The following is a 16716-nucleotide window of genomic DNA, read 5'->3' as shown; positions in this document are numbered from 1 at the left end:
AAAGCTGAGCACTGAGGAAGTGAAGCTTTTGAACTGTGGTGTTGGAGAAGACTCTTGAGAGTCCCTTGGACTGCAAAGAGATCAAAGCAGTCAATCCTAAAGGAAATCAACCGTGAATATTCATTGGAAGGACTGATGTTGAAGCTGAAGCTCCAATACTTTGGCCACTTGATGCAAAGAACTGACTCACTGGAAAAGACCCTGATGCTGGGAAAGATTGAAGGCAGGAGGAGAAGGGGACGACAAAGGATGAGATGGTTGGATGGAATCACCAACTCGATGGACATGAGTCTGAGCAAGCTCCCGGAATTGATGAAGGACAGGAAAGCCTGGCATGCTGCAGTCCATGGGGTCGCAAAGAGTTGGACATGATTGAGCAACTGAACTGAGCTGATACATCATACACAAAAGTTAAAAGGGATGAAAGGCTTGTAATACCTGTAATAACCGAAATAATAAAATTTCTAGACAAAAAGCATAGGCAATATCCCATTGACATGAGTCCTAATGATATTTTTGTGGCTCTAACTCCAAACTAAGGGAAACAAAAGCAAAAATAAACAAATGGGACTATATCAAACTAAAAAGCGTCTGCACAGTGAAAGAACCCATTATCAAGATGAAAAGGCAACAGACTAAAATGGGAGAAGATATTTGCAAATCATATATCTGACAAGTGCTAATATCCAAAATATTGAAAGAACTCATATAACCCAGTGACAACAACAACAAAAAAACAACTAGGTGAAAAATGGGTACAGAATCTGAATAGACATTTTTCCAAAGAAGACACAAAGAAGAGGGAAAGATGTTCAATATCGCTGATTAAATTCAGGTCAATTCAAATCAAAACCACCACAAGATCTTGACACCTAAGACTATCATCAAAAAGATGAGGAATAACAAATGTTGGAGAGGATGTGGAGGAAAGGGAACCCTTTTACACAGTTTAAGGGTACAGTCCTATGGAAAACAGTATGGAGATTTTTCAAAAAATTATGAATAGAACTACCATATGATTCAGCTATTTTACTTCTGGGTGTTTGTCTGAAGAACAAAACCCCCCACTAATTTGAAAAGATATATGCATCCCTATGTTCATTGCAGAACTACTTACAACAGAAAAGATATGGAAACAACCTAAGTGCTTATTGACAGATAAATGGAAAAAGAAGGTAACAGATAATGGATAAACATATATATGTTCATATATGTGTGTGTGTGTGTGTTTAAATAGAATACTACTCAATCATAGAACGGAATGTAATCCTTCCATTTGTGACAACATGGATTAACTTTGAGGTATTATGCTAAGTAAAGTAAGGCAGACAGAGAAAGAAAAATACCATATGATTTTTATTCAAGTATGGGTGGCTTCCCTGGTGGCTCAGATGGTAAAGAATCTGCCTGCAATGCAGGAGACATGGGTTCAGTCCCTGGGTCAGGAATATAAAACAAATAAAATAAATGAAAAACTCATAGGTACAGAGAACAAAACAGTGGTTACCAGAGGGTAAGGGGGTTTAGGGTAGGTGCAATGCAAAAGTCAACTGTATGCTGATGGATGGTAACTAGTCTTGTACTAGTGATCACTCTGTAGTGTATATAGATGCTGAACTATAAAGCTGTACACCTGAAATGCATATAATTAAAAAAAAATATCAGGGCCCCAGAGATCTGTGGGACTATCATTAAAAAAAAAACAATGTAACATTCGTATCATCAGAATCTCAGAAGTCAAGAAAACTAGACCAGGTCCTTCTTTAAAGAATGGTTAAAAAGTTCTAAACTTTGGCAAGAAAAATAAACTATAGAATTTGGCAATATATGAAAATAATTATACAAAAGGACCAAGTGGGGTTTATTCCAAGGAAGGAAGGCTGCTTAATATTTGAAAATCAATCAACATAATCTACCTTATTGACAGGGTAAAGAAGAAAAATCACATGTTGGTGTTAATTGATGCATAAAAGACATTTGCCCAAATTTAAGACTTATTGATGATAAAAACTCTCAGGAAAATAGGAATACATAGGCGAATTTCCTACACTTGATAAAGTTTTTTGTAGATGCTCTTTATCAAGTTAAATATGAAGGACTGAATGTTTTCCCATTAGTATCAGGAACAAGGCAGGGATGTCTGCTCTCAACACTCTTTATCAACATAGCGCTGGAAATTCTAGGCAGTGTAATAAGACAAGAAGGGAAGTAAAAGGCATATAGATCTGAAAGGAAGAAGTAAACCTGTCCCTACTTGTAGATGATATAATTATCTACATGGAAAATCCCAAGGAATCAACAACAACAAACTCCTAGAACTAAAAAGGGACAAATAAATTCCTCATTTTGTTTAAGTGAATTTGATTTGGGTTTTTGTCATGTGTAACCGAGTCATTTATCTTTTCATTTTCCCATCAAGTATTTATTGAATGCCTATAATTTGCCAACAACTATTCTAGATGACAGTGATACATCCATGAAAAAAAAATTGCTTACTTGTAAGGGTGGTAGTAAGAGATGTAAAAAGTTAAAACAGGGTAAAGAGACAAAAATGAGAGATGCTATTTTAGAAAATGTGATAATGGAAGACCTCTTTGAGAGGACATCTCATAAAAGAGGGATTTGGTGAAGGCAATAGCCCAGGGAAGAGTGTTCTAGGCAGTGGGAACTGTAAGTTCAAAAATCCAAAGGCTGGAACACGTATGTTACAAAAAAAGTAAGGGGGCTGATGTGGCTGCAGCAGAGTGAGGGAGAAAAGGAGAGGGCAGTGGGTCAGAAAGGACACTGTGCCAGATCATGCAGTTTCTTGTAGTCTATGTAAGGACTTGAATTTTTACCTGGAGTGAACTAGAGAGTGTTGAAAGATGTAAACAGAAGAGCAAGCTGATACTACTTACTCTTATTCCTAACCGGTTCAACAGGTCCAAAGATAAACACAGCAACTGGTTCACTGACACCTAGAGCAATCTATACCTCAATTTTTTTCCTGTCTATTCAAAACCCCTTCGTTTTCTTCCACCCTTTTTTCTTCCCTTCTTCTGAGAGAAAATTCCCTCAATCCCTTCATGAAACTAACCCCTCCAGCAACTCCATGGACACTTTCCCTCTAATAAATACATTATTTTCCCATGCCTGCAAAAGCCTGTGGTGTGTGTAAATTATTGACTATAAAAAGGATAAGTAACCTAGTGGATTGTGTAAACTTACAGTGTAAACTTAGCCCAGAAACTTTGCTCCTCCCTCCAGAAGGTCTTCACCAATCCAAGCAAGACACTTCTGAGCATAATTTAACCTCTTCCAATTGTCAGGCTATTCTCTCTTCTTTTGGTTATTACCACCACCAAAGCAGATGCAAGAGTTCAGTTTCAGGGATCCTCTTCTAGGAAATAAGTCTGCTGTCATCTCCAGCTGTGTCGGAATCTGTCTCTTTAGTGAGTACCACTTTATCTGTCTTCTAAGTAAGGTTTGCTGGGCTGGCACATGTAGTTTTAAACAAAGATAGCAAACAAACAAGACCAACAAATCAAAAATGGTCTCACTGACATCTTGGGCAGCTGGGGTGTTTCTATCAGAATTTGTCAGTTGTCATGTAATACTATCTAGTAAGTGACCAGGAGTATGTACACAAAAAAGGCTATAAACAGCAGCTAAATTTTTCATCTTAAGCTTTTCTTGCTATTTAATTTTTTAAAAACCATGTCCATTTGTTAATTTCTTAGAATGTTTTTTTAAAAAATTCAATTGAGTCCAAGTAGCAGCTGAGTTTTTCACTGTACTGCTTAGCTCCCTGCTCTGCTCAGTGGCAAATAAGAATCCATCTTCTGCGTCATCCAGGAAGTATGTAAGCTTCTTCTGGGAAATTTTAGGAAACATGCATGCAAACTCAAGGAAATAACCTGGGGGCAGCCACTTTTCTCTGCTACGTGGTCAAGCGTAGATCTAAAAACTCTGCATAGAAGTTTTAAGGCAGGATCTTATTAGGTTGGGGAAAATAGTAGGGATTTTATTTTGCTTTCAGGCTACATATGCCAAGCCACCATTATTGCTTGGATTACTAGATAGGAAAGATAGTTATGGAGATGTGGGGTGGAGAAACTCTCTTGGCACTGCAGCTTATATGGATGTAGAGGCTATATTGCAGATGAGATGATAAATACTTTCAAAAGTTCATTTGGCCAGAAGTGGTACTGTCTTTATTACAAGAGTTTTCTATGGCTCCATTATAAAAATCCAGGCTCATACTGGGAAACATATCTCAGCTCTATCACCTACAAAGAATACTAAAAGCCTAGAAAATGGATGTTATGAAAAGTTAAAATCACTGAAAAGACAGGAAAAGAACTTTGTTGGGGAAAAGGTGGTCTTAGTTTTGATGACAAAGATGTTGAGATTTTCTTTTTGGTAAAACAGAATGATTAGGCTATTTTAAGCTCCAAATGCCTGGCCAATTTTCTTTTCAACATAGGTTTGAAGGATTTTGAATGCAGTGAAGAAAATTGTTTGAAATTTTCACTTTAATTGCAAAATAATGGAAACAGTCCAAATGAAGATTGATAGGGGACTGGCTTAAGATATTATAGCACAGCTGTTTTGGAATGCCATATAGTTATTTAAAACAAAAAAAGCAAAATAAGGAAGATCTGTGCACAGATATGGAAAACCCTCCAAAGTTGTATTAAAAAAAAAAATTAACGGACAAAATCATGTGTATTCTGGACTACATGTGGTATAAAAGTGGTGGAGAAAAAAGAAACTATAGTCATTTGCTTGATTATATATAAAGAAACTTTGAAAAAATACATAGAAATAATAATAGGGTTTTCTGAGGGAATAAGGGTGGGATGATAAAGACCATCCCCCAAAAAAAGAAATGCAAAAAGGCAAAATGGTTGTCTGAGGAGGCTTACAAATAGCTGAGAAGAGAAAAGAAGCTAAAGGCAAAGGAGAAAAGGAAAGATATACCCATTTGAATGCAGAGTACCAAAGAAGAGTGAGGAGAGATAAGAAAGCCTTCCTCAGTGATCAGTGCAAAGAAATAGAGGAAAACAATAGAATGGTAAAGACTAGAGATCTCTTCAAGAAAAGAAGAGATACCAAGTGAGGATTTCATGCAAAGATGGGCACAATAAAGGACAGGAATGGTATGGCCCTAACAGAAGCAGAAGATATTAAGAAGAGGTGGCAAGAATACACAGAACTATACAGAAAAGATCTTCACGACCCAGATAATCACACTGGTGTGATCACTCACCTAGAGCCAGACATCCTGGAATGCAAAGTCAAGTGGGCCTTAGGAAACATCACTATGAACAAAGCTAGTGGAGGTGATGGAATTCCAGTTGAGCTATTTCAAGTCCTAAAAGATGATGCTGTGAAAGTGCTGCTGCACTCAATATGCCAGCAAATTTGGAAAACTCAGCAGTGGCCACAGGACTGGAAAAGGTCAGTTTTCATTCCAATCCCAAATAAAGGCAATGCAAACGATTGTTCAAACTATCGCACAATTGTACTCATCTCACACACTAGCAAAATAATGCTCAAAATTCTCTAAGCCAGGCTTCAACAGTACATGAACAGTGAACTTCCAGATGTTCAAGCTGGATTTAGAAAAGGCAGAGGAGCCAGAGACCAAATTGCCAGCATCCACTGGATCATTGAAAAAGCAAGAGAATTCCAGAAAAGTATCTATTTCTGCTTTATTGACTACGCCAAAGCCTTTGACTGTATGGATAACAACAAACTGGAAAATTCTTCAAGAGATGGGAATACCAGACCACCTTACCTGCCTCCTGAGAAATCTGTATGCAGGTCAAGATGCAACAGTTAGAACTGGACATGTAACAACAGACTGGATCCAAATAGGGAAAGGAGTACATCAAGGATGTATATTGTCACCCTGCTTATTTAACTTATATGCAGAGTACATCATGTGAAATGGTGGGTTGGGTGAAGTACAAGCTGGAATCAAGATTGCCGGGAGAAATATCAATAACCTCAGATATGCAGATGACACCACCCTTATGGCAGAAAGTGAAGAAGAACTAAAGAGACTCTTGATGAAAGTGAAAGAGTAGAGTGAAAAAGTAGGCTTAAAACTCAACATTCAGAAAACTAAGATCATGGCATCCAGTCCTGTCACTTCATGGCAAATCGAGGGGGAAACATTGGAAACAGTGAGAGACTTATTTTTTGGGGCTCCAAAATCACTGCAGATGGTGACTGCAGCCATGAAATTAAAAGACGCTTCCTCCTTGGAAAGAAAGTTATGATAAGCCTAGAGAGCTTATTAAAAAGTAGAGACGTTACTTTGCCAACAATGGCCCATCTAGTCAAAGCTATGGTTTTTCCAGTAGTCATGTATGGATGTGAAAGTTAGACCATAAAGAAAGCAGCGCGCCAAAGAATTGATGCTTTTGAACTGTGGTGTTGGAGAAGACTCTTGAGAGTCCCTTGGACTGCAAGGAGATTCAACCAGTCTATCCTAAAGGAAATGAGTCCTGAATATTCGTTGGAAGGACTAATGCTGAAAATGAAACTCCGATACTTTGGCCACCTGATGTGAACAACTGACTCACTCACTAGAAAGGACTCTGATGCTGGAAAAGATTGATGGCGGGAGGAGAAGGGGATGACAGAGGATGAGATGGTTGGATGGCATCACCAACTCGATGGACGTGATTTTGGGTAAGCTCCGGGAGCTGGTGATGGACAGGGAAGCCTGGCATGCTGCAGTCCATCGGTTCGCAAAGAGTTGGACATGACTGAGTGACAAAACTGAACTGAAACTGGGCAGCTATGTGATGGGGTGGAAGGCAGATTTTTCACTGTGTACTTTTTATAATTTTTTTAATCATTTGAAGGTATTGTCCCCCAAAATTAAAAACAAAGTTATAGCGCTAAAAACAGTGTTGTACTATGCTCAATCTCTCAGTCATGTCCGACTCTGTGGCATAATGGACTGTAGCTGCCAAGTTTCTCTATCCATAGGATTTCTCAGCCAAGAATACTGGAACCAGGTTGCCAAACACTTAGTGTTGACTACTTAACTGTTTCCTTCCCGTCGAAGGAAACATTAATTCTGTAAGAAGGAAGAGAGCTGCAAAATGTGCAGAATGTAACTTGCCAGCAAATAGAGAATGTTTGTTCCTTCCACTCAACCCTCACTGCCAAACAGAATGATGTTTGGAGATTCACGGGTTCATTTCTCTTCTAAAGAGCAGCCTCTTCTAGAGCCTAAGAGAACTGCCAAGGGATCTCTGGTTAATAGTTAACACTTTTCCTCACACAGCTTCAGACAAGAGAAAAGTGATAAGTAATACTTAACTAAACCTGAACTTTTAGAAAAATCTTATCCTGGGAACACTTCCTCTCAAGTTTCCTGCATATTAATGTTTCATATCACTCCAGTTCTGAGCTATTATCAATATAGATTAGCACTATCAACAAGAATTTTCTGCAATGATAGGAATGTTTTGTGACTGCACTGACATATGTATGGTAGCTACTGGCCACATGTGGCTATTAAGCACTTGAAATGTAGCTAGTGTGGCTAAAGAACTAATTTTCAAATAGTATTTAAATTGATCTAAATTAGCCACATGAACAGTGCAAGTAGTCATACAATTCTGCTTAAAGTAGGAGAGGCACTTCTCAGGCCTGCTATAATTCTGCTGTGTTGTATGTGTGTGTGTATGTGTGCGCTCAGTCCTGTCTGACTCTTTGCAACCCACTGGACAGTTCTGAGCTATTGAAAAAAAAAACAACCACTGTGTGTAAAGTTTCTGCCTTCTGAAAAAGTCATTTATTTATTCAACAAATATTTATTTAGCACTTACTCTGGCCAAATGCTATTATAATTCCCATGAACATAACAGATAATGCCCATACCCTCATAAACTTCATATTCTAGTGCAAAGATTAGCAAACTATGGCCCATGGGCTAAATTCAGCCCTCTACTGGCTTTTGTACAACCTGTGAACCAAGAATAATTTTTGAATTTTTAACTATTTGGAAAAATCAAAAAAGGAATAACAATTCATGATGAGACATAATTAGTATTTTTAATAACACAGTTATGACTATTCATTTATGTATTGTCAGTGGCTGCTATCTCAACTAGAATTGAGTGGAGCAGTTGCAACAGAGACCAAATGGCCCACAAAGCCTAAAATATTTATTATTTGACCCTGTCCAGAAAAAGTTTGCTGACTCCTGAGCTAAAGGACAGTAATATGCTAGACACCATGATAAGCACTTTGTCTCATTTAATCTTTGGGACAACTCTCTGAGAATGATTCTACTAGTCTCTTCACTGGTAAAATGTGAAACTGGGGTCTGAAAGTGGGTATTTCTAATAAGTTTCCAGGTGATGCTGATATTGCTTATTCATGGATCATAACCTCCAAACCAGTGACTCTCTGCCATGGTTGCACAGTAGAATCCTCTGAGGAAATTTTTAAAAATATGATTCCCAGGCCCTAACCCCAGAGATTCTGATTTAATTAAGACTCAGGCATCAGTACATTTACAAAGCTTTCCTCATGATTCAAATATACAACCAGGTTTGAGAAGCACTGCTCAAATGAAATCCCATTGATCTGTAGACCAACATTCTAGTTCTAATTCTCATATCACATTAATGCAAGTTGCTTCCCTTCTGTGGGATCTTGTTTTCTTTGCAGGTGAAAAATGAGGACATTTAAATCAGATGATCTCAAAGGGCTTAATCTCATTGCCTTGTCAGGTCTGCACACAAATAGATTAAAGGGTCAGAAGAAGTACCCAGGTCTCCCTGGCTCCTTGGCTTACAGTAGATCTCAGTGAAATATTTGTTGAATTAATATCTTTATTATCATAATAAATCATTATATTAAGTAACCATGAGGATGCATTGAGTGCAACAATACGATGCCCAATTGTCAGGTCCATTTAGGGTTAAATGTATGGCTGGCATCCATTATTAATCATTGTTTGGAAATATATCAATACATAAATGCTTCCACACAGCTACTCTGCCTTACATACCGTAAAGTTAGAATTGAAGCTAAAAATGATGATTTAATGATTGTGAGAGTAGTGTTTCATTGCAGGAAATTTGGAAGATTACAGAAAGTATAAAGAAGAAAACCCTTAAATCCTTAAAACTGTTTTTAAATAGCCTCAATTATGAGACCTCAGCCAAATAAATGACATTGTGATCAAATGATTTCCCACAGAAGGAGGGAGGGCTGGATGGTCCAGAGAGGCCTCTCCTACAAAAGGCTAAACTCTATTTTCATATCTCTGGTAAATGCAGCTCCAAGCCTGGAGGAAAGGTGGCTCCTATCTGGAGCGTGGGAATTATAGTCTATAAACTAGAGGACCTTTGACAGTGCTTTCATGAGTAATTGGTACTTTGCTACCTCAGTTTCTTCATCTGTGGATTATCTATTGTGAAAAATTCTCCTTAACATTTCTACACTCCTTTTGAAATCCTCAGATGAAAGAGATTAAAAGCTTAACTCTTTGCTTTCATTGAGAGTAACTGGGTGACGCAGATCTTTTCTTTTTTAGAAATGTATGTGGGAGGCACTAGCCCTTACTCATCAGAAGAATGGACTGGAAGAGACAGTTCTAGCTTCAAACCCGATCAATGCCTCTGTTACAGACTGAATGTTTGTATCCCAGTTCAAAACAGTTCTTATGTTAAAGCTTTGACCTCCAATGTGATGGTATTTGGGGATGGGGCCTTTGGTAGGTAATTAGGTTTAAATGAGGTCATGACAGTGAGGCCCCTGATGGGATTAGTATCTTCCAAGAAGAGGAAGAGAGAGCAGGGTTCTCTCTCTCTCCATCGTGTGAGATCACAGGGGACAGCAACCATCTGCAAGCTAGGAACAGAGCCCTCATGGGATAACTGAACCAGCCAGCAGCTTGATCAAGGACTCCCTAGCCTCTAGAGCTGTAAGAAATAATTATCTGTTGTTTAAACCAGAGAGGACTGAGACAACCTCTTACTCATCATATTCTCCATCTGCAGAGACGATAATAGCATCCACTTCACAGGGTTACTCTGAAGATTTAATGATAAATTGTATGTAAGTAAAGCATTGAGCACAGTGTTTGGGACATAGTGAGTTCTCAGAAAATAGTATTATTATGATGATTAATAATAATAAAACTTAGCTGCTTGGGGATATGGCTGAAACAAATACATGTCTTTTTGCTTGTCTTTTAGATGGGTTGGTGTCTGTAGAAATCCTGGGTGCTAAAATACTCAGCCAGACTGCCGTTAGCCCTTGTCAACATGAAGATATTACTTCGTGCCAAATATTTTCAGTGCCTAGCAATTCCTGGCTCTATGAGAGCATTGCATAAAGATTACAGAACAGTGACCCCTCAGAATTTCTCCGACTATGAATCCATGAAACAGGACTTTAAACTAGAGATCCCAGAGTATTTCAACTTTGCCAAAGATGTCCTGGACCAATGGACCAATATGGAAAAGGTATGGAGCAAGGGCCAGTCAGACTGCAGTTTCTTAACTGAGAGTGATTTTTTCCCCCAGGGGACATTTGGCAATGTCTTGAGACACTTCTGTTGCTATGAGTTGGGGGAGGGTGTATGCTAATGGGTGGAGGCTAAAAGGTGCTGCTAAATACCCTGTAATGCACAGGACATCTGGTTCACCATGTTAAGAGTTCCATGGTTGAAAGAGCCTGGGTTGTAAAAATGTATGATTATAAGTTAATTTTTTAAAAACTAAAAAGTAGTAGGGACTTCCCTGTTGGTCCAGTGGTTGGGAATCCATCTTCCAAAGCAGGGAACATGGATCTCCCATGTCATGGGGCAACTAGGCCTGCTGGCCACAGGCCACAACAAAAGATCCCATGTGCTGCAGTGAAGATCCTGTGCACAACGAAGACCTGAAGTGGCCCAATAAATATAAAGGAGTAGAATGAAATGTGAACCCAAGAATACAAAATGGTAGGAAATGAGGCAAAGAGCATTGAGAGAAATATGGGATGCAAGAATTCTACCTTTATGGAAAGAAAAACAATCAGGCTAAATGAGAAATCACATGTGCTGAAAGAAGTGATGTGGTGCCCCAAATCTAGAAATAAGGACCCCACAGTTACTCCCATATACTCCAAGTATGTCATAACTAATGACCTGTGAATTTTCTTCAGAGAAAATATTACATTAATTCAGTTGAAATAGAATTTAGCTGCATAACCACCTTTAAACCTATGACTGGTTTGTCTTTCCTCAGGCTGGGAAGAGAACTTCCAATCCAGCCTTCTGGTGGATAAATGGAAACGGAGAAGAAGTGAGGTGGAGTTTTGAGGAACTAGGATCTTTATCAAGGAAATTTGCAAATATACTTACAGGAGCCTGTGGCCTGCAAAGGGGAGATCGAGTAATTGTGATTCTGCCCAAGATCCCTGAATGGTGGCTTGCAAATATAGCCTGTCTGCGCACAGGTTAGTAGTGTTGGTGTTACAATATTTAAAGTGAGGTGGATGAGCGATTTTCCAAAACATCTAAGTAATCATGAGACATTTATTTTGGCCAATTATTTGAAGAACTATACACAACATGTTATCATTCTCAAGAACCTTAGAATTGTATTGGAAACATGCCATATCTTTTGACCTAACTATGAGTTGGGTTTTTTTTATAATGAAATATGTTTAAGTTAATACCAATCAACAATCGAACACCTATATACCAACTTCTTCTCTCCTCCTATAGGATCCACAATCATCTGCAACTCAATCAGTCACAAACTCAAGGAACCCATCCTAGTTTTCTTTCAAACCTTTATTCCTCTCGTGGTTAATTACCATTCATCTAGTGCCCTAAGCCAGGCATCTGCTACTCCTCCTTCCTAATCAGTTCTTACATCTTATAAATTTGACTTTCTACATGGCTCCAAAGTACCTCCTCTTCTCCAACTCCATTGCCATTTCCTTACTTCATCTTTACCATCTCCTGAATGGATTTTCCCAAAAGAATCCCTACTTCTGATTCTGGGTGTGTCTGCACCCCATCTCAATCCAATTCATCCTCCACAGCCAGTGTTCTTTCTAGAACACTTATTTTATCCTTTTATTTTGTTGCTTGATATTATTTAATAACTCTTTGTTGCCTACCAGATAAAATCTGAGGTGAATTGTGGAAGGCTCTAGCTGTCTTCCATTTGTTTTTCTCATTTTCCCACACTCCTACTTTTGCTTCGGCCATCTCAAATAGTTTCCTATAAGGTTTGTGATCTTTCTTGTCTCCTTGATTTTGTGCACACTATTCCCTATGCTTAGAAAGTCTTTCATTCACACCCAATCCCCTGGACAACTCCTATTAAACTTACAAGTCTCAGTTCTAATGTCACCTTCTCAGCAACACCACCCTGATGTCCCAGTCTAGGTGCTTTCTTTTTTGGGCTCCCCTAAAGAAATAGTATGTGTTTCTAATTTAACCTGTACTGTATTGTCTGGGCATACTATTTGTTTATAAATCTGTCATTCTCATCATTTCAGTTCAGTTCAGTCACTCAGTCATGTTTGACTCTTTGCGACCCCATGGACTGCAGCACACCAGGCTTCCCTGTCCATTACTCCTGGAGCTTGCTCAGACTCATGCCATGATCTTAGTTTTCTGAATGCTAAGTTTTAAGCCTACTTTTTCTCTCTACTCTTTCACTTTCATCAAGAGGCTCTTTAGTTCTTTTTCGCTTTCTGCCATAAGGGTGGTGTCATCTGCTTATCTGAAGTTATTGATATTTCTCCCAACAATCTTGATCCCAGCTTGTGCTTCATCCAGCCCTGCATTTCTCATGATATACTCTGCATATAAGTTAAATAAGCAGGGTGACAATATATAGCCTTGACGTATTTCTTTCCCGATTTGGAACCAGTCTGTTGTTCTATGTCCAGTTCTAACTGTTGCATCTTGACCTGCATACAGATTTCTCAGGAGACAGGTAAAGTGGTCTGGTATTCCCATATTTTAAGAATTTTCCACAGTTTGTGGTGATCGACATAGTCTAAGGCTTTGGCATAGTCAATAAAGCAGAAGTAGATGTTTTTCTGGAACTCTCTTGCTTTTTTGATGTTCCAATGGATGCTGGCAATTTGATCTCTGGTTCCTCTGCCTTTTCTAAAGCCAGCTTGAACATCTGGAAGTTCATGATTCACATACTGTTGAAGCCTGGCTTAGAGAATTTTGGGCATTACTTTGCTAGCGTGTGAGATGAGTGCAACTGTGCAGCAGTTTGAACGTTTTTTGGCATTGCCTTTCTTTGGGATTGGAATGAAAACTGACCTTTTCCAGTCCTGTGGCCACTGCTGAGTTTTCCATTGCTGGCATATTGAGTGCAGCACTTTCACAGCATCACCTTTTAGGATTTAAAATAGCTCAGCTGGAATTCCATCACCTTCACTAGCTTTGTTCTTAGTGATGCTCCCTAAGGCCCACTTGACTTCTGGCTCTAGGTTAGTGATCACACCATCATGGTTATCTGGGTCATGAAGATCTTTTTTTGTATAGTTCTTCTGTGTATTCTTGCTACCTCTCTTAGAATCTTCTGTCTGTTAGGTCCATACCATTTCCTGTCTTTTATTGTACCCATCTTTGCATGAAATGTTCATTTGGTATCTCTAATTTTTATCTCTTGAAGAGATCTCTAGTCTTTCCCATTCTATTGTTTTCCTCTATTTCTTTGCATTGATCACTGAGGAAGGCTTTCTTATCTCTCCTTGCTATTCTTTGGAACTCTGCATTCAAATGGGTTTCTCTTTCCTTTTCTTTTTGCCTTTAGCTTCTCTTCTTTTCTCAGCTATTTGTAAGTAGCTCCTCAGACAAGTATTTTGCCTTTTTGCATTTCTTTTTCTTGGGGATGGTCTTGATCACTGCCTCCTGTGCAATGTCACGAACCTCTGTCCATAGTTCTTCAGGCACTCTATCAGATCTAATCCCTTGAACCTATTTGGCACTTCCACTGTATAGTCGTGAGGGATTTGATTTAGGTCATACCTGAATGCTCTAGTGGTTTCCCTTCTTTCTTCAATTTAAGTCTGAATTTTGCAATAAGGAGATCATGATCTGAGCCACAGTCAGCTTCCGGTCTTGTTTTTGCTGACTGTATAGAGTGTCTCCATCTCTGGCTGTAAAGAATATAATCAACATCATCATTAGTCATTCTCACAGGACTGTGAAAAAGCTTCTAAAAGGCAATGACTATGATATATTCATCTCTGTGACTCCAAAGATTGGCTTACAGTAAATCTCAGTGAAATATTTTTTGAATTACTATCTTTATTATCATAATCATTATATTAACCTTCTTAATTTACTATAATCATTACTTGCATTTGAGGAGAGCTATATGCTCTAATCTCATGTGTACATGTAAATTATTCACTGGAGTTGCACAGTCCACTTTTGCATAGTTTTTTAACAAAATGACTGCTTTCATGAATACTGTTTAAGCTCACTGTCTTAGTAACACAGGGCTTCCCTGGTGGCTCAGTGGTAACGAATCTGCCTGTCAATGCAGGAGATGCAGGCTCAATCTGGGTTGGGAAGATACCCTGGATAAGAAATTGCAACCCATTCCAGTATTCCTGCCTGGGAAATCACATGGACAGAGAAGTCTGGCGGGCTACAATCCATGGGGTCACAAAAGTGTTGGACACAACTTAGCAACTAAACAACAACTTAGTAACAGACTAATTTTTTTTTATATTTATTTATTTATGGCTGCCGTAGGTCTTCCTTGCTGCACAGACTTTCTCTAGTTGCAGAGATTGGGGGCTACTCTCTAGTTGTGGTATGTGAACTTTCTTAGTGTGATGGCTTCTCTTGTTGTGGAGCATGGGCCCTAGGGCACGAGGTCTTCAGTAGTTGTGGCTCATAAACTACAGAGTGCAGTCTCAGTAGTTGTGGCACACGGGCCTAATTGCCCCATGGCATGTGGGATCCTCCCAGACTAGGGATCAAACTGGTGTCCCCTGCCTTGCAAGATGGATTTTTAACCACTGAACCACCAGGGAAGCCCCAGTAACAGACTGTTTGATTGCCAGGACCAGAAATACATTCATATTAAATAGTTCAATAGTGAAGAAGAATTATTGAATATCTACTGGAGAATTTTACAAGGGAAAAAGTGCAGAAAGAAAAACTGGCCTCTGTAAGAGGACAGGCTATTCAGCAGGCAGTTTCTGGCTCTACTTTTTTTGCTCTGAAGCTGTTGCAGGAAGGGGGACCCCTTTCAGGGCCTGAAACTGGGCTCTTGTCTAACACTTGGAAATGAATTGTCTGAGGAGACACATGTGCTGACAAAGCAAGAGATTTTATTGGGAAAGGCCACCTGAGTGGAGAGCAGGAGGTAAGGGAACCCAGGAGAACAGCTCTGTCACATGGCTTGCAGTCTCGGGTTTTATGGTGATGGGATTAGTTTCCGGGTTGTCTTTAGCCAATCATTCTGACTCAGAGTCCTTCCTGGTGGTGCCTGCCTTGTTCAGCCAAGATGGATGCCAGAGAGGATTCTGGGAGGTGGTCGGACATGTGGTGTCTCCTCTTCCAGTTGGTGAAGGCTTATTAGTTCTGTGTTCCTTACCAGAACTTCCTGTTGTAAAACAACTCATGCCAATGGTTACTATGGTGCCTGGCCAGGGTGGGCGGTTTCAGTCAGTGTGCTTCCCCTAACAAAGCCACAGGGCCTCTTGTCTCTCTGTTTCTCTCAAGCTCCTGCTCCTTTAACCTCTTCTTTCTCGCTAACGAATAATTTCTCTTCATTTTGGTTGGTGCATGGTTTTGATTTGCCAGACAAATATCTCAGGTCCTAACACTGTATGTCACATCCACTAATCCACTCAGTCTCTTAAAATTTAAGGCAGAATCTGATTGGCACAGTTTAGATTAGGCCAGTCAGAAGTGATCAGAGGCAGCTTCAACTGATAAAGCTTGGTTACTGGGGCTGTGGGCAGAAGGAAGGCAGGTTCTCTTAGAAGAAGGAAGAGGAGGAATAAATGGTAAATCTAATATACTAACAATGCTAGTCTTCATAGTAGAATTAAAAATGAACTTATAGTTATTGGATTTCTTAATAATTTTCCCTTTTAATAAAACTTAACTAACTTTTGCAAGTACCTCAGCTATTTATGTATTACATAGGGCTATATACATGTGACAAAATGATAAAGAAATGCAAAGGAATGGTTAACACAATATTCTGGATCATGACTACCAGGTAATTTGGGGCAGAGCTCACAGAAGGCTTTAAACATATTGTTAAACTCTCTTTTTAAAGCTAGATGGTGGATAATTCTTATTTTCATATTTTTTAACGGGGATACACTACATAAGCTCTGTTGCACAGCTGGTATATTTTGTAATAAAATAAGAAAAATATACAATTGAACTGTGCCTTTGGAGGAGTCTTAAAATGTTTAGGGATGCATTACTAAAGGGTATAGTAGTGAGAAAACTGTTACTGTGCTTTCAAAAAAGGAAAAGTACATAGTACTGAAGAGGGATAATGTTACAATATAGCATTCGAAATCAGAATTACTGGGAACTTGGAGAAATGTAAGTTCTTCAGCTCCATTCAAGGTTTACCGAATCTAAAACTGGGGTTGAGATATACAAAACCTAGAAATCTGTTTTATTAAGCCCTGCAGGTGATTCTGGTGCATGTTCAAGTTTGAGAACCACAGAACTAGAAGTGAGCCTCT

The 16716-nt window shown here is 39.1% G+C and overlaps 1 protein-coding gene across 1 annotated transcript in view; it reads left to right on the top strand.

Moving 5' to 3' along the window:
- The window catches only part of ACSM3 (acyl-CoA synthetase medium chain family member 3), a 74190-nt gene that overhangs the window by 31180 nt on the left and 26294 nt on the right, over positions 1-16716 (top strand). Inside the window, exons 5-7 of the mRNA XM_081554607.1 lie at positions 9554-9654; positions 10218-10487; positions 11253-11463. Coding sequence (XP_081410733.1) covers positions 10287-10487; positions 11253-11463 — 412 coding nt within the window. The 5' untranslated portion in view covers positions 9554-9654; positions 10218-10286. The remainder of the gene's footprint in view (positions 1-9553; positions 9655-10217; positions 10488-11252; positions 11464-16716) is intronic.

This window comes from Giraffa tippelskirchi, chromosome 13 (genome assembly GCF_054371585.1).
Source record: "Giraffa tippelskirchi isolate mGirTip1 chromosome 13, T2T-mGirTip1v1.2.pri, whole genome shotgun sequence".
In the NCBI taxonomy this organism is placed as follows: domain Eukaryota; kingdom Metazoa; phylum Chordata; class Mammalia; order Artiodactyla; family Giraffidae; genus Giraffa; species Giraffa tippelskirchi.
This window is presented reverse-complemented; position numbering and strand designations above follow the sequence as displayed.